Source organism: Petromyzon marinus, chromosome 65, assembly GCF_048934315.1.
Source record: "Petromyzon marinus isolate PM22_M1 ecotype Great Lakes invasive population chromosome 65, UKy_Petmar_22M1.pri1.0, whole genome shotgun sequence".
In the NCBI taxonomy this organism is placed as follows: domain Eukaryota; kingdom Metazoa; phylum Chordata; class Hyperoartia; order Petromyzontiformes; family Petromyzontidae; genus Petromyzon; species Petromyzon marinus.
The window spans coordinates 5,509,054-5,527,508 of record NC_133731.1 but is presented as its reverse complement, the minus strand read 5'-3'; the positions used below and the strand labels follow the sequence as shown (position 1 = coordinate 5,527,508).

The window sequence follows — 18,455 nt, the reverse complement described above, 5'->3', positions numbered from 1 at the left end:
TGAGCAATTTTTTTCGAATTGTATTTAATAAAACCCAAGTTTTTTGGATGTGAGGGTTGGTAGATCATGAAAATGTTTGCGAATCTTCCTTTCCGTTGGCATCAAGGTGCCATACCCCGGCTCGCCAGGATTAAAAACTCTAATATAAACCACTTTTATTTTACAAGGTAAAGCCCACTGAGCTACGTAGCTATTTTTCAGAACCCACCTGGCCACAAATGATAGCTCAACGAAGTGGCTTATGTGGAAATGTATAGCAGCCAAATACTCGAAACACACATTGATAGTCATGGAGGAAGCGGTACAGCAAAATATGGACCAATATCTCTGCCTTGTGCATGGGATAGAGCGTTTCCCCCTCACACCCGCGGCTTTTCTCCAGTTGGTCTGGTTTCCTCCTACACGTACACAATGTTCATTTATTGGCCGAAAACATCTTCATATACAGAGGACTGCAGAAGCTCGGGCAATTGTGAGGAGAGACGGCTCATCGCCTGGGTGCTGCCTTCCAGCTTGTACGTATGCAAGTTGAACTTCTTTCGCACCGTACGTAGCCAACGTGCTCCATCAGAGGTGCGGTGGATGGACAACAAACGAAGCACAAAAAGCAACTCTAATGACATTGGTTTTCAATGTAGATTTAAAAGTGCATACACAGCGCTAGTGACTTCCTTATGTAGGAAGGCAGAGCGTTCCAGACGGTCGCAGAAGCGCATCTGAAAGCACGCGATGCGGTGACCCGTCTTGTCTGTGGTTCCTCGGCGATTGAGAGCACTGGCGGAGCCAGTGGGGGAGGTGGGGTGGCACTTGCCCCCCCCCAATGATCCGATCGAAATCCCTAATTTCGATCGGATCATTGGGGTTTATTAGTAATAAATCGGCATTTTGTGACCCCCACTGCCACTGTGTAGCATATTATTACGTACCAGGGACTCTATGAGATGATAGGACAATAGTCAGAGTCCATAATTGGCAATAAGTAACGGCAAAGCAGTTATAAGCGACTCAGAATTGTACGCAGTTGCGTGAACAGTCCACAGACTTCCCTGAAGGCATTCACCTTCAGCGAGCGCGATGCCGATCACACAACGCGGTTCGAATTCGACCCTCGATCGATGGCTGCGTCATCGCCGAAACACGCATCGAGTAAAAAGCAAGAGACAAGTCCTTACTTATTAACAACTCCTTACTAATGACTCCTTACTTACTAAAAACTCCTCTATCATATATCATTGCTGGAGGGGTTGCCCCCCCCCCACCCGACCTGAAAATCCTGGCTCCGCCATTGTGAGATGCAATTTGCATTAACACAACCACTATGAAACTAACATCATCTCAGCCCCTGAAAATAAATGGCTTCGTATTAAAACTGGGGGGTTAAATACTCAAAACTTCGTTCGAAATTACTGGTGCCTGCTACGGAATAAAAACAATACCAGAGTGGGAATTTTAATGCAAAGTTAATCATTTTAATAAAATGTCCACATAGGTGTAATAAAAAAAAATCAGCGCTGTGATAACATAAATACGTGTTTTAGATATACATAGCATATTCTCTGAATTATAAGATGCTCCCAAAAGTAAGACATACCCAAAAGTAGTGCGCGGTTGTGTCTCCGGGTCCGTTTTGGTTGTATCCGTGTCTCGGTTTGTTTCGGTCAGTATCGGTCTTTCGGAGATGTGTCAATGTCTGTCTAGGTCTTTCTTGGTCTGTCCGGACTGTCTAGGTCGGTCGAGGTCTTTCTTGGTCTCTCCGGACCTGTCCGGGTCTGTCCGGTTCTATCCGGGCCTGTCCGGTTCTTTCGGGGTCCGTCTGGACCGTCTCGGTGACCCAGGCGAGGGCAGGCGTGGTCAGTCGACGGACACGTTGGCCGGCACGGCCACTGTGATGCCGAACTGCTGTCCCAGGCTCAGCAGCTGCTCCTCGTACACCAGGTTGCGTTTCACCGCCTCCTTGTAGTTGAACTTGAGGTCTTCGATCTCCTCAAAGAATGCCGGGTCGAAGCTTTCCAGCTCCTTGCGGAGGCCTCGAACCTCCTCCTGATCACGGTGACGCACGCACGCACAAAGTCCCCCCGTGTGGGATACACAGGCTGTTGGGGCAAGTGCTGTTACCAAACACCCAGGTGGTGGCCCTAGACTAGCTGCCAGCAACCGGCGCCCTAGACAAACCATGCAATCGGCGCGCCAAATCCCAAGGGGGAGCTCTCGGCTGAGGTTTTTTTTGGTAAAATGGGAAATATGTTGCCCATATTTTCCATTGAATGTTTTTTTTTTAAGCTTATATTTTTAAAGAGGCATAATTATTCGGTTTGTCCACCCGTCTCTCCGAGCAATAACCGTCTCGGAAATGTTGAAAAATTAACTATAATTCATATTTACACTGTCCGCTCACAGGAAGTGAAATAACGGCATCTTCTTTGTTTTATTTTGTATTATTTTCCTCGACCTTGGCACCCCAGTGAACTTAGCGCCCTCGGCGACCGCCCGAGTTCGCTGATATGGACGAGAGGCCGCCCCAGCAAATACCGATAAATATACAAAGTCAGAGATGCCCACGCTCGCACGAGGTATATTGTACACTGTTGGGGCAAGCACCTTTGAAGGCTGGCACGGCGAATGGAAATCAATCCAGTATTATCTGTATGTTGAACTTCTAACTACAACACCATTTACTAAAACACGGATCGTGTATCGTAGTAAAGGGGTTGCAGTGGTAAGCGCCCTGCGTTATGAACCACAGCGACCTGAGTTCGATTCTCCGTCACGGCTAACATCGGTGATGGCTGGTAAATGAAACCAATTTTCATGGCACTCTCTTCACCAAACCCGGTGGGGAGTACGGTTGAACAACCCCCATGACTGATACGGTGCGGGGGAGGCCCTTACCCAGGAGTCGATTGACAAAGGGCTGTACATTTCAAAATCGAGGTTTTTGGGTTCGACCACGCAAATATAAATGTGTCGTTCATATAAATGTGATCTAACCCAAAAACCTCTTATGGATAATAATGGTCGTCGCGAAAGCCTACGTGTTAAACTGGCTATACATTTTTTATGCGGTATTATCAATGACTTATTAACACGCGCTCAACGCTACACGTGGCGGAGCTTGCGCTACCTCGAGCCGGCCATTGTGCATCTTCATCTCACGCAGCTGCACCTGCACCTGAACATTCTCCTGCAGCAGCTCGTCGTAACGCCGCGCTTTCTGCAGAACATCGCGCTCTGTAACGCACGCACGCACACACCAGCAAGAGATAAAGATCCCCACCCCCACACACAGCCTTTAACAGACGTTGAAGGCAAGTGCTGCTGCTTCTTAGTCTTTCGTATGGCATGTAAAATCAACAGTTTGTACAGATGATGTCATCGTTGAATGTTAAGGTACTTTAACCAATCCAAGGCGGCAGTAGACGCTGTACGGATTGCAGCGATACTGCCAGGGTGCGCATGGATGGCTTTACCGCAGTCGCAGTTTGGTGATTCTTTGATTTTCTATTTTTGGCAAGTGCTGCTAGCGAGCGTCTATGAAGGCCGGCACGGCGCACGCACCAAGGGGGTGGTGGGTTGGCCGGCCAGCACCACACCCGGGCCGCCTCTATCTCCCCCAGGCTTACGAAGATGACAATGTTGGTCTTCGTCATGACGGGGATCACGGCAATTGTTAGAATGAAAAAACAGTTCATTATTAGAATTATGCATTTGCTGATTACGATCAAGATGATGCTGAAGCTGCTAATAGTGACAATTATACTGCTGATTACGATTAAGATGTTTGTGGTAATGATGCAATGAAGCTGCTGCTTCTCATGATGGTTGTGACGACAGTGATGCCGATGACGATGTTGATGGCTCACCCGCTGATGGTTCGCTCGCTCTCAGCTGCTCCAACTCCTCTCCCAGCTCCGCCTTCTCCTTCTCCAAGCGGTCGATAGTCAACCTGCCAACACGCGTGCCGAGTGAGGGTTTGAGCCCTGGTGCTGGTCGTCTTGCGGACGTGAGATGGGGGAGGGGGTGCATCAAAGTAAAGTCCAGTACCTCTGAAGTTCTTAACCCTTAAATCTTGACTTAAAGCTCTTTTTTTCTTCCTGATGACGAACGCTTGTGTTGCGATCGAAACGTCGTAGTAGTTTATTTGTTATTTTTCGTTATTTTCTTTGAACCTATCTACGTGACTTTACCGAAAGACCCGAAGAATATTCTTAACCCTTTCCCGTTCGGAGACGCCTGCAAGTTGCAGGGTGGCATATCCTGTTCACCGCTGAATCTCGGAATGCGCCGGCGGTTCACCGTTAATTTTATTCGGAGAGACGTAGCAGTGCCGTTGTTTTCAAACACATTGTGCTCACCGCAGAGAAAGCGTGGTGACGCTCTACGATAGCTGGCACCAAAACTTGCGCCACACGTCCTCCACGCGGGGCCTTTTCATCATTCCGATTCCGTTCGGAATCAATTCCGTGATCGTGAACGGAATGGGAAGAAAAACTGGTGACGTACGCGCGTATGCCATCGGAGCCACCAGGCTGGGGTGTCTGGGCTCATAATGACCGTGTCGGGCACCGAGAGTTGTACCTGGCTATCTGGAACTCCCTGGTGAGGCCCGGTTGGGATTTTGCCTCCTCCGGGAACTTCTTTAACAGCTCCACCTGCACAGCACCTCCGATTAGCACGGTTGGCTACGTACGGTGCAAAATAAGCTCAACACACACACATACAAAGCATCGGCACAGCGACATCAAAGATAAAGATCTCTGGGGCAAGTGCTGTTGGTGAGGACCTATAAAGGCACACGAGGGGGTGGGTGGCCAGCACCAAGCCCAACCGCCTTTGTCTCCCCAGTGGTGATGTTTACACACCGCACCAGGTACTCATTTGAGGCTAGAGTGGACCTAGCAGAGGACAAGGACCGGCTCAGATATAATCGTCACTGGTGTTGGCCGTGAGCGGGAATCGAACCCGGGTCGTCGGGCTCGTAGCGCAGCGTAGCGCTAACCGCTACCACTACCGCTCACCCACTGCAGTGACATCACGGGGAGCAGCACAGACATGTTCGTGCCTTGACGTTCTTTTTTTAAAGAAAGTAAACCACCGAATTATTTACCAAGATTAGGGTCGTCGTCGCGAAGTGTTGCTACCCGCCGGGCCAACCCACGGCTGCCCCCCCCCCCCCCCCCACCCCCCTCACCTCCCCCCGGCCACCCCAAACTCAGCGCCACCGAATGTCGATCGCTCTCCTAGGGCGGGATTCACCTGCTGCTCCAGCTGCCGGTGCCGGCGCCGGTGCTCGCTCTCGCGCTGCTCCCCCTGCTGCAGCAGCGCCCGCGCGTCCTCCAGGCCCCGGCAAGCGCGCTCCGTCTCCTCCTGGGCGTCCCGCAGACGAGCCTCGTACAGCCTCGGCGTCCAAGACAAACCAAAAAAAAGGCACAAAGACTCCCACCACGCCACTGTATAGCCTCAGCAGACCGTTGCAAGGCCAGTGCTGTCCGCGAGTAGCGCTCACCAAGGCCGGTAACGGGACACGAGTTGGGGGTGAACCAGATGTTAACTCCCTTGCATGGTACGCAGGAGGTCGTGGGTTCGATCCTGACCCTGACGCCTGTGTATTTATTGAACGTCGGCAATGTGTAGCCCCCCCCCCCCCACCCCCGAAACCTAGACCCAACTTTATTTGTGTTACCCGAGTCAAATGGCGTTCAAGTTCTCAATTTATTTTTTTAAAGGAGGGCCCTGTTTGGAGGGATAATATTTTTAATTTATCAAGGGTTGGGGTGTGTAGTTTGTGTGTGTTCATTGCTCATCAGCAAGCCACATTGGCGCCACAGTGGCTAGATGTTAACTACCTCACCTGGTATGAAGGAGGTTGTGGGTTTGATCCCAACCCTGACACCCGCATATTTAGAGTGTGCACGTTCCATACTCTTTGGTTCTATTCGGTAAAGTCACGTAGGTAAAAAATAAAACAACAAAAAATCACGACGTTTCGGCCACAACACAAGCGGCCGAAACGTCGTGATTTTTGTTGTTTTATTTTTTTACCTACTACGTGACTTTACCGAATAGAACCAAAGAGTATGGATCCTTGCAGTCACGAAAGCTTCAAATCTAGAATTGTGCACGTTCTCTCGCTCTCTCCGCGTGGTCGCGTACATTTTCCTCCGGGCCCCTCCGGTTTTCCCCTCCACATTCACGATCAACGTATTTTGCCTGCTGTAAGTGTCCACGTGATGTTAAGCCACCTCGCCGAGCTATAATTTGTGACAGCCAGGTCGCTTCTGGAAAAAAAAGAAGGCTCGACAGCCCAGTGGGCCTTACCTGGTAATACAAAAATAGTAATAACAGTTCTAAATCGACGTCTGGCTGGCGGCTCGCTTTGATGCACGTGCCGCTAAGATGGTCATCGCGGTTGGCCGCATGGCTCCATCGTTTTTTTTTCCCGCTCTGGTGATCAGGACGACGACGACGACGACGATGACGACGGCGGATGAACGTGCTCACTTAGACAGGGCCCCGGGCTTCAGGCCCCGCTCGTCGCTCGCCTGCGCCCGCGCCAGCCGGGCCTCGACCTCGTCGAGTCGCCGGCGCGAGCTCTCCGCCTCCTCCCGCGCCAGCTCCAGCGCCAGCTCCAGCGATCGCTTCTCCCCCCGCAGCTTGTCCACGGCCTCACTCTCCTGCGGCGAGACGCGCGGCCCGCGGGCGGCGCGGGCGGGCGGGCGGGGGGAGCGAGGGCGACAAGGAGCGAGTGAGTGAATGGCAGGGACAACTATGGGCAGGGGAGTGAGGGCGACAGGGAGCGAGTAGCGAATGAGACGACTGATTGGGTAACGGAGAGGGAGCGAGCGAGTGAATGGCAGGGACAACTATGGGCAGGAGAGCGACAGGGAGCGAGTAGCGAATGAGACGACCGATTGGGTAACAGAGAGGGAGCGAGTGAGTGAATGGCAGGGACAACTACGGGCAGGAGAGCGAGGGCGACAGGGAGCGAGTAGCGAATAGAATGAGACGACAGATTGGGTAAGGGAGAGGCAATGAGGAGGGAGTGACGGGCCAGGTAGAAGGGGATGAGGAGTGAACGAGTGGGTGAATGATTGACAGGGACGAATAAGGGCGGTGGAGTGAGGGCGACGGGGAGCGAGTCGTGAATGAATGGGACGACTGATGGAAGGGAGAGGGACGAGTGAGTGAGTGAGCGAATGAATGACGAAGGACAGGGAAGAGGGACTAGCGAGTAGTTGTTGTCCTTGGTACCACGTGTTTCTGTGTGCGTCTCTCTCCATGTCTGCGTGCGTCTATCTGCTGCGTGCGTCGTCACCCTCTTGATGTGCGCGAGGAGTTTCTCGTTCTCCGTGATGAGCTTGTCGACCCCGCGGCTACGCGTCTCGTAGCGGTCGCTCAGCTGCTGCCCGGCCTTGAGGCGCAGGGCCTGCAGCTCCGCCTGTACGGTGGGGGGGACACGTGGGGACACGCGGGGACACGCGGAGATATGGGGACACACAGGGACACTCGGGGGCATGGACAACCAAGACAAAGACCCCCCCCCCGTATAGCCTGTGACAGACTGTTGGGGCAAGTGCTGTTTCGCAAGCACCTACGAAGGCCGGCACGGCACACGAGGTTGTGGTTGGCCAACACCACGCCCGGCCGCTTTTGTCTCCCCAGTGCTTTACACACCACATTGGGTACTAATCTGAGGCCGAGTCGACCTCGGGGAGGCCAATGACCAGTTCAGATAATCGTCAGTGGTGTTGGCCGTGAGTGGGAATTGCGCTCGGGTCACAGCCAGGTTCGTGGCGCAGCAGCGTGCTAACCGCTGCACCACCGCTCCCGCTAGGAAACTGACAGAAGGGCGCACGGACGGACGCGGAGCGGCGATGACGGTGCACACGCCGGGGCCACCTTGAGCTTGGCGTTGTCGGCCTCGAGGCCGGCGCTCCGCTGGGCCTCCACCACGCCCGGCGCTCGCCGCAGCTCCTCGTTCTCGCGCTGCAGCTTCTCCACGACGCGCTGCATCAGCCCCACCGTCTTCTCCAGCTCCGGCACCGTCTTGCCGCTGCGGCCCGCCTGCGCCGCGCACGCGTCGGCGGTGTCGTCACGCTGCGACGCTGTCACGGTGTGATGGCGTCACGGAGTGATGGCGTCACGGTGTGATGACGTCACGGTGTGATGGTATGATGACGTTATGGAGTGATGGCATCACGGTGTGATGGAGTGATGGGGTCACGGTGTGACGGTGTGATGGGTGTCACGGTGTGATGGAGTGATGGTGTCATCCTATCACAGTGTCAGGGTGTCATGGTGTAATGATGTGGCAGTGTAATGGTGTAATGATGTGGCAGTGTGATGGTGTAATTGCGTGATGGTGTGATGGCGTTACAGTGATGGCATCACGGTGTCACGGTGTGATGGTGTCAACGACCCACACGCATGGCACTGTGTAACGTGGCACGGCCTAACACTCTGCTACATATTCTTGGTTCCTTCGGTAAAGTCATATAAAACAATAAAAACATGCTAGCTGCAGCCCTGCAACGAGTCACACCGTTTGCATGGCAAGAAGGGCGGCATCCACTTGCCAGGACAAGCGGATTGAGAAACCAACCAACACTGGCCTAGCAATGGACCAGAGATCCATTGCTAGGCCAGTGCGCCGACCATCACACATGGGTGTCCTGTCCGTCTTGTTTTGGGGCGTCCGTCTCGTCTGTCCTGTCATCCGTGCCGTGTCCCACCGGTCCCGTCTCGTCTGTCCCACGCACGTCCAGTTTGTCTCGCCGCATCGGGGTTACGCGGAGTGTCTCACTGCTACAAATGTCCAAGCGATGGGGCCACTTTGTTGAGCGGCTATCATTTGTGATGGCCACGTCGCTTCTGAAAAACAAGTTCATACCTCGGTGGTGGGGCTTTTGCCTGGTTAGGATGGGGGGATGGTTTAGTGTTGTGTTTGTTTGTGTTTCGGGTGATATGTTTACCGTTCTTGTACTTTGCACTCCTATCGTGTTTTTGGTACTATTTGTTGTTGTAACGATCTTACCCCATGCCCCGACTGGGCATCTAAGAGCTTCATAGCTCATCGGATTCCTCCAGTATAAATACATATTCTAATTCTGAAAATACAGTAAAACCTTGTGGGATTGCGAGTAACTTGTCCTGCGAGTGTTTCGCAAGACGAGCAAACATTTGTAAATGAATAATAATTTGATAAACGAGCGAGGGTCTCGCAATACGAGCAGCGTACGTGTACACGCTTTGTCTCACCGAGCGTCACGTGATCGCAACTGGTATACGAGTGCTTTGATACACGAGTGCTTTGGATTACAAACACGTTTCCGGAACGAATTATGCTCGCGATCCAAGGTTTTACTGTAACTCTGATTCTGTACCATCAGAACCGTCTGTCGGTGTCGTCCGTCCCGTCTTGCCTGCTCAGTCGCACCGCCTCCGATTAGCATGGCTGGCTACTTACCGTGCAACAAAAAGTTCAACATACGTGCAAACATATGCCGGAGCAAAACAAACGCGAACTGAGCTGCGATTAGGTCGGGTTCTCGAGTGTAGCGCGTTGACGGCCTCAAGCCCAGTCACCAATGACACGCACAGAGAGACTCATAGACTTACATAGAGACCCACTGGCTAACATAGACCGAGCTGCGATTAAACCGGGCTCTCAAGTGCAGTGAGCTGATGGTCTCAGCCCGGCCGCAGGTGTATAAACTTGTGTTTTTAAGCGCTCTGCTCCGAAGGATATCGTCTGTGAAATGGTTAAATTCGACTTGTTTACAGCATAGACTGTGGTGACGGGTGTTAGGTTAAACTGACAACATTCAACAGAGAAACGGTAACGAGGATAAACGCAGCGCAACGATACAATTGCAAACTTTTACTTACAGGGCAAACCTACAAGAGCTCGCGTGCACAACGGCCAGCGGAAACGAGTTTATATATATAGAGAGAGGCCAACGGTAATTAACATATACACATACAAACACACACGTCGACTTCAATACATAGTCGAGCGCACATGATCGTTGTACAGGCATACGTTGGTTACCTAGGTGACGCAATGACGCCTCTCCCCACCTGTAGGTCACGTGACAGGATGTTCTTTTTTTTAAACTCGAGTAGGAAGTAAAGCCGTGAGTTTAAGATCTCTTTGTGCGCATGTATGTCTGTATGTTGTTACTCCTTTCGCAACCGCAACCGTACGTAGCCAACCGTGCTAACTGAAATGCGGGGGAAGGACAACAAACTATGGGACTCTGTGTGAGTCTGTGGGTCTCTGTGTGAGTCTATGGGCCTCTGTGTGAGTTTGTGGGTCTCTGTGTGAGTCTATGGGCCTCTGTGTGAGTCTGTGGGTCTCTGTGTGAGTCTATGGGCCTCTGTGCGAGTCTATGGGTCTCTGTGTGAGTCTATGGGCCTCTGTGTGAGTCTGTGGGCCTCTGTGTGAGTCTATGGGTCTCTGTGTGAGTCTATGGGTCTCTGTGTGAGTCTATGGGTCTCTGTGTGAGTCTATGGGCCTCTGTGTGAGTCTATGGGTCTCTGTCAATTTAGATGATTTAACAGTGCATAGCTCCAATGGCTTCCTAACATGGGAAGGAAGAGCGTTCCAGACGGCCACAAGAAGCGCATCGGAAAGCGCGCGATGCGGTGACCACCGTCTTTGTTCGACAGCCAAAAGCCGCTGGGAGGATGACCGGAGTTTGCGTGACAACGGTCTATGCTCCTTGACGAGATCGGCAAGGTATTGCGGTCCATCTGTGGCAAGCGCTTTGTGTGTGTAATGACGTATTCGTTCGGCAAAACCGGAAGCCAATGCAGCTCGCCGAGCACCGGACGGACACGGTCGGATCTTGCAGTACCCCGTCACGGACGCGCGCGCGCGCCACGAGAAATTTGTACGCTCTGCAGCTTGCTATAATGTCACTGCCACACGTCACGAATGACGACAGATTTGGGGTGATGTGAATGTCTCACGCCTCTGACGTTGCCGAGTTTCCTCTCCATCTCTCCCTTCTCCCTCTTGAGCTGTGCGCAGAGGGCCTGAAGGTCGCTCAGCTTGTCCTTTAAAAAAGACATCAAAAACAACAACACAAGGAACAAAGAATAAGCAAGCACATGCACTATGTCGCCGCCGGGCAGATTTGATTCTACCTCGCACCGCCGATGAGCACGGTTGGCTACGTACGGTGCGAAAAAAGTTCAACGTACATAGACTCACACAGAGACCCATAGACTCACAAAGAGACCCATACACTCACACAGAGACCCATAGAATCACACAGAGACCCATAGACTCACACAGAGACCCATAGACAAACACAGAGACCCATAGAATCACAGAGAGTACCCATAGACTCACACAGAGACCCATAGACAAACACAGAGACCCATAGACTTACACAGAGACCTATAGACTCACACAGAGACCCATAGACTCACACAGAGACCCAGAGACTCACACACAGAGACCCACAGTTTGTTGTCCTTCCCCCGCACCTCCGATTAGCACGGTTGGCTACATACGGATGCGAAAGAAGTTCAACGTACGTAGACACACACACACACACAAGGGGAGGGGCTCCCTGCACCTGCAGCCTCGGGAGGTCCTGCCGCACCCTCTCCAGCTCGAAGCGCAGCTCCACGTTCTCGTCGGAGAGCTCCAGGAGTCGTCTCTGCACCTCCTGCTCCTTGTCCAGGCGGGAGTTTGAGCTGGGCGTCTGCGAACCGCGAGCATCAACGACGGGACGTTTTTTTTATTTTTCTCTACTGTTCTAAATGTCAGACCCGCCCTTGCAGGGCGTCGGATTTGTCCAGGATAATTAAGGATTCTAAAAACTTAACAATTTTTTTTATCCTCTTTGGTTCTTTCGGTAAAGTCACGTAGAATGATAATAAAATAATAAATTGATAAAATAAAATAACACAATATAATTCTCACGACGTTTCAGCCACAACACAAGCGGCCTTCATCATCGAATTTTTTTTTATTTTACCAGGTAAGGCCCACTGAGCTGCATATCTCTTTTTCAGAAGAGACCTGGCCACAATTGATAACTCAGTGAAGTGGTTTATCACGTGGAATTTATGTCAGCCAAATACTGTAAATGCACCTTGATTCTAAATGCGGAGGGAAAAACCGGAGAAAAATCCACACGGCCACGAGAAGAGAGACACGCAAACTCCAAATATACAGGCGCTGTCAGGGTTGGGATCGAACCCACGACCACCCCCGCATACCAGGCGAGGTAGTTAACATCCCGCCACCGTGGCGCCCTGACAACAAATTGGGACGTACAAAAACAAGGCAGTGCACGCGAGACAAGAGCGCACATGCGCTTACAAAATGACGCGAGCAATGATTTGTAAAACCTAACATGACAGCTGATCGAATTAGCGGTTGTGGGGGGCACTGGGGGGGGGGGGGTGAATGATTTACATCATGTGTCTACAAACGGGGGGGGGGGGGGGGGCAGTGGTGGAGACTGGCTATACGTTCGACTGCTTTTGAGTCGAGAGTGACTCCGTGAAACTCGCAGCCACGGGTTTTCGTCGACTGGACTGCGACCTCGACCGGCCTGAACGCTGCGCGCTGCGCCAAGCAAGGGTCAAGTCAAGCGGTCGCCCCCGTGACTGCGACGCCTACCCTGCCGCCGTCACGCTCGATGTAATCAAGACCCCGCAAGCGGCACGGGATACTTCTCTCGGGTCAAAACCCGAGCCCTTTTACTACAGCTCGGACTCCTCCATCGCAGCGGGCCCGATGGCGCTCGGCCCCCCCCCCCCTCCCCCTCTTTGTTCCGCGCCCTCTCGGCTTAGCCGGAGAGGGGAGAAGCTACCCCCGGGCGGCGAGGGCGTCGACGAGTTACCTCCGACGCCTCGTCTGAGTCGCGCGTCCCATCGCCGGTGCCTCCACTCCCCTCCCTTTGCCCACTGTCGACCCGCTCCTCGCGATTCCCCAAGCCATTTCCCGGCGCCGTTCCCGACGGATCTCCCGCCGGGCGGCCTTCCGGCGCGCATTCCGGCGGGCTTTCTAGCCGTGCCTCCTCCGCAATGGCCGAACCATCTCCCGCCGGTGATTCTGATTGAGTTCCGTCGGCCCCAGGCTCCTCCGGATTCCCAACGGTCGCGGGCCCTGCGCTCCGACCGTCTTCTCCTCCTCCGCTCCCGATCGCCGCGGGGGCGTCGGCGGCGGCGGCGCCGGTGACGTCGCCGCCGGTGACGTCAAATTCTTCCTCGTCTTGCTGAGCTGCGGCACGGAGCAGCCCCTTCCTGGGTTTCCTCGCCTGCATCCCCGCGACCTCCGGTGCGCCAACGCCGGCACTGCCACCATCACCGCTACCGCCCGCCGTCACAGCCTCCTCCTCCTCCCGGCGTCCTCCCGGCGTCGCCGACTCCCCGGCCCCGCCGCCGTCCCCCCGCCCGGCGGCGACGCCCACCTCGACGTGACCGCCGGGCGGTTCCCGCTCCGCTTCCGGGTTCCCGTTTGAACGGGCCTCGCTCACGGCCGCCGAGCCGCGTCCCGCGAGAGTTTCCCCGCTGTCGGCGACGGCCGTTCCTTCGGGTGGGGACGATGACGCCGGAGCTTCGTCCACGTCGGTAGAGGGTGCTGCCGCCGCTGCCGCCGCCGCCGCCGCCGCTCCTGCAGCCGCCGCCATTCCGTCGGCCGCTTCTGATTCGCGGAGGCGATCCGCGCGCGGCAGTTGACCCGGAGGCTGAGTTGCGACGCGGGGAGGGGGTTTTAGGGATGGGCGCTTCTGGGATTTCTAAGCGGGCGGGAACGGACGGGCGGGCGGGCGGGATTTGAGGTGAGCACAGTCAGCGAAGGTAAAAACGAGAGGAAGGAGAGAGAGAGGAGGGAGAACAACGGAAGAAGAGGCAGCGGAGAGTTCAGTTGTCGGTAGGGGTCAACCGGAGTAGCACGTTGGTGTCCGCGGTTGCGCAACTCTCCGACGTGTTTCCGGGTTGCACCGCGTGTCGTTCCGGCGTGATTTCCGACGTTTCGCTGCACATGCCGGGCAGCTTCTTTGGTTCCTGAAGGAGCTCCCCAGTGCGCGGTGCGAAACGTTGGACATCACGCCAGACAGAATGTGGTTCACTCCGAAAACGCATCGGAGAACGATAAGCCAGAGTAGGCTGTATAAAGGAGATTGATGTGGTGAACAGAATAATTAACTGACAGCTGAAGAGAACAGGGAGGCCTAGGAAAGGCTCACTACGGCAATGCTTTAAGAGGCCAAGCCTTGCTGACGAGACCCGGAAAAGTGAAATCTGCATGTACGTTGAACTTCTTTCGCATCGTACGTAGCCAACTGTGGTAGTCGGAGGTGCGGGGGAAGGACAACAAACTATGGGGCTCTGTGAGTCTATGGGTCTCTGTGTGAGTCTGGGTCTCTGTGTGAGTCTATGGGTCTATGTGTGAGTCTGGGTCTCTGTGTGATTCTATGGGTCTCTGTGTGAGTCTATGGTTCTCTGTGTGAGTCTATGGGTCTCCGTGTGAGTCTATCGATCTCTGTGCGAGTCTATGCATGTTGAACTTCTTTCGCACCATACATGAGGACAACAAACTACGTGTGAATTACGGGTCTCTGTGTGTTTGACGTGACTTTGCTTAACCAACCGGAAAACAGGGGAAAACACTGTCTGTTAGCGAGTACCTACTGAGGCAGACAGATGCTGCTGTGCTGGGGAGTGGTGGTGGCAGGGGGGTGAGCGGGGGGGGGTGGTGAGCGTGGGGTGGGGTGGTCGACGGTGGTGTGGTCACAGAAGCAGCACACGCGATGCGATGGGCCTACGTTATCTCGTTATCCCCACTCAGCGAGTGCGGCTTCCTAAGGGATCGCGGGGGGACTCACAACGGATCTCTCGAGAACCCTCAGCTTCTCCTGCAGGCGCCGGTTCTGCAGCAGCAGCTCCTCCACCGCAGCCTCCTTGGAGAGCGCCGCCCGCTGCCTGCGGACAAGCCCCGGCCACCGGGCCCAGGCCAACGAGTGAGCATCTCGGGGCGGAAAGAGCGGCAAATTAAAGGCAAGCCACGGCCGCGGGGGACGGGCCGTGCGACACAAACTATGGAGCGCGTCGTGAGACTCGTAGAGATACGCAGAGACACATAGAGACCCATAGAGATACGTAGAGACGCACAGATACCCGTAGAGATACGCAGGGAACCATAGAGGCCCGCAGAGATGCATTAAAGACAAGCCACAGTAGTGTGATTGTGGCCATACGACACAAAATATGGACCACGTCGTGAGACTCGTAGAGACACACGGAGATGCATTAAAGACAAGCCACAGTAATGCACGACTTTGGCCCTGCGACACAAACTATGGAGCGCATCGCGAGACTCGTAGAGATACACCGAGACGCACAGAGACCCATAGAGACGCATTGAGGACAAGCCACAGTAGTGCGGTTGTAACCCACGCGACCCAAACTATGGACCACATTCATATAGCACCGTCGTCTGCGCTCGTTCAAAGGAGGAGGGAGTGGCAACATCAAAACTATGCGAGCCGTCTCTTTCCTGAAGCCCTCTCATCGTGCCTAGCAGACCCCGACGTTGGCGTCCAGCCCCCCGGATAGATTGCCGGCTTCGGCGCGGCACCTCGTCCTCCTGGCCACAGCGGGATTGATTTTACAGCGGGGGGGGGGGGGGGGGGCGGCGGTCAAGGCACAATAAGTCCCTTCGATACGGGGGGGAACTATTGGGTCCCCGCAGCTGTGTCCCTGGTGTCGGCTGCTGGTACCGCATGCCGGTGATGGTGTCCTCCAGCTGACGGTTGGTGTCCTGGAGCTGCTGCGCACGAGAAGCCTCCTCCTGGGCCCGTGCCGCCAGCACGTGGCCCGCAGTGACCCCTCGGTCCTGGGTCCGACGCGACGCGGCGTCCCTACACGCAGGCGCAAGACAAAGATACCCCGTCTAGCCTTAACGGACGGACTGGTAGGGGGCAAGTGCCGTTAGCGAGTAGCACCTAACGAAGGCCGGCACGGTACAAGAGGGTGCGGGTGGCCGGCAACCACGCGCTGCCCCCTTCATCTCCCGAGTGGTGATGTTTACACACCGCGCCAGGTACTCATACGAGGAGGCCCAGGACACGTTCAGTAATCGTCACTGGCATTGGCCGTGGCAGGGAATTGAACTTGGGTTATTGGGTTCATCGAGCAGCGTGATAACCACTGTCACACACAAAGACAAAGATCCCCTGTATAGCCTGAACAGACTGTCGGGGCAAGTGCTGTTAGCGAGCACCTATGAAGGCCATAACAGCACACGAGGGGGTGGGTGGCCAGCACCATACCTGGCCGCCTTTGTCTCCTCAGTGGCGATATTTTTACACACCGTACCAGGTACTCATTTGAGGCTAAGTCGACCTAGGGGAGGCTCAGGACCGGTCCAGATATTCGCCACCGATGTTGGTCGTGAGCGGGAATCAAACTCGGGTCTCCGGGCTCGTAGCACAGCGCGCTAACCTCTATGCCACCACCGCCCCCCCCCCCGCACTCACACACACACACGCACACACACGCACCAGCACTCACACACACGCACCCGCACTCACACGCGTACCGTGCGATCGAGTCACGAATCGCGGCCATTTGCTTGGTCAGGGCCTCCACCTCCTTCTCCTTGTCCCTCAGCTTGCCTCTCAGTGCCTCCACCTTGGCCTGCCACCGCTTGCCCTCCTCCCAGCGTATCACCTGCTCCTTCGGCTCAGCCTGCGGCCCCGCCATCGCGAGAGAATGAGCAGAAGTTCCACGGTGGCACTGTGTATTTGGAGTTTGCGTGTCTCTCTCCCTCTCTCCCCCGTGGTTGCGTGGATTTTTCTCCGGGTCCTCCGTTCTTTTTCCCCACCACGTTTAGAATCAACGTCACGCGTTCAGAGTACTTGGCTGCGATGGGTTTCGCGCTGACTCGGCAGCGTTACCGAGCCGAGAACCAGGTGCCCCTGAAGGGCGGTAAGTCCTCTGCTGCGCACCAACACCGCTTTGGTGGCTATGAGATGTTAACTAGCTCGCCCGGTATACAGGAGGTTGTGGGTTCGATCCCAACCCCAACACCCGTACATTTTGGAGTTTGCACGTTCTCCGCGTCACGTGGACTTTTCCTCCGGGCCTTCAAGTCTTCCCCTCCATATTTAGAAACGTGTGATTACAGTGTTTGGCTGCGAACAATTCCCACACGACAAGATCATTCGTTGAGCTGTCATTTGCGGCCAGGTCGCCTCTGCAAAGAAGCTAGATAGCTCATTGGGCCTTACCTGGTCAAATAAAAAATAATTCGCGAGATAGATCATCGCGCTTAGCAGGGGGGAGTGGCCTTGCTGCTCAGAGCTATGCGCAGGGCTCACAATGGCTGTCGGAGAACCACGGATACTCTTTGGTACACCGCCCACTTCACGGTTTATGTCAAGAGATCCCGCGACGTTATCCGAAAGAGGGTAGGCAGCATGTGGCGGTGCCACCGTAGATATTTAGCAAGAGGGAAAAAAAAAGTACAATTAAACACAATTAATGTGATCGTGAATTGTGATCGTGAATTGCACTGGGCCCGCGTTGCGTTGCAATAAATATAAAGAAACAGAATGTAGGGCCCTCTTTAAAAAAACCGCCTTGAAACTTCGGGACCACCACCCCCCCCGGATTGGGACGTTTCAACATCCGCTGTTGGCCACTGCTTGCAACAACAAAAGAACAAAGGAAAGAACAAGCGAGTGAGTGAATGAGTGAGTGAATGAGTGTCCATGGACGCACCTTGTCTTCCTTCGCGGCCGTTCCCTCCGCCCGCTGCTGCGACTCCTCCAGCTGCGCCGCCTTCTTCTCCAGCTCCTGCTCGAGACGCTTCACCCGGCCCTGTAGCTCCTCCACCTGCGTCTGCCGCCCGGCGCCATCCACGCCCTTCTGCTGGCACGCGAAGCCACCGCGGCGCCGCACCGTCACGGACCGACTCGGGCGACGGTATGAGGCACGCGCTAGCGCGCACGCGCGATTGCTCCCCGTGACGACTGGAGCTCGGCGAGATTCCCTCGCCTCGCTTCACTCCCTCCACTGGCTTCTCGTTATCGCCAGCAGCGTCAGCTACGACATCGTCTACCTGTGCGCCCTCCACTTGCCGCTCATCATCGCCAGCAGCGTCAGCTACGACATCGTCTACCTGTGCGCCCTCCACTTGCCGCTCATCATTGCCAGCAGCGTCAGCTACGACATTGTCTACCTGTGCTTCCTCCACATGCTGCTCATCATCGCCAGCAGCGTCAGCTACGACATCGTCTACCTGTGCGCCCTCCACTTGCCGCTCATCATCGCCAGCAGGGTCAGCTACGACATCGTCTACCTGTGCTTCCTCCACATGCTGCTCATCATCGCCAGCAGCGTCAGCTACGACATTGTCGCCCTCCACTTGCTGCTCATCATCGCCAGCAGCGTCAGCTACGACATCGTCGACCTCCACTTGCCGCTCA

The 18,455-nt window shown here is 54.7% G+C and overlaps 1 protein-coding gene across 1 annotated transcript in view; it reads right to left on the bottom strand.

Annotated features, from left to right (window-relative positions):
* Positions 1-1,447: 1,447 nt before the first annotated feature.
* CEP290 (centrosomal protein 290) overlaps positions 1,448-18,455 on the bottom strand; it is an 86,265-nt gene continuing 69,257 nt past the window's right edge. Inside the window, exons 42-55 of the mRNA XM_032978197.2 lie at positions 17,749-17,895; positions 16,565-16,713; positions 15,744-15,884; positions 14,850-14,946; positions 11,586-11,714; positions 10,972-11,058; positions 7,897-8,061; positions 7,313-7,435; positions 6,499-6,671; positions 5,254-5,395; positions 4,576-4,649; positions 3,861-3,943; positions 3,122-3,228; positions 1,448-2,040 (exon numbers count right to left, since the gene is read on the bottom strand). Coding sequence (XP_032834088.2) covers positions 1,852-2,040; positions 3,122-3,228; positions 3,861-3,943; positions 4,576-4,649; positions 5,254-5,395; positions 6,499-6,671; positions 7,313-7,435; positions 7,897-8,061; positions 10,972-11,058; positions 11,586-11,714; positions 14,850-14,946; positions 15,744-15,884; positions 16,565-16,713; positions 17,749-17,895 — 1,806 coding nt within the window. The 3' untranslated portion in view covers positions 1,448-1,851. The remainder of the gene's footprint in view (positions 2,041-3,121; positions 3,229-3,860; positions 3,944-4,575; positions 4,650-5,253; positions 5,396-6,498; positions 6,672-7,312; positions 7,436-7,896; positions 8,062-10,971; positions 11,059-11,585; positions 11,715-14,849; positions 14,947-15,743; positions 15,885-16,564; positions 16,714-17,748; positions 17,896-18,455) is intronic.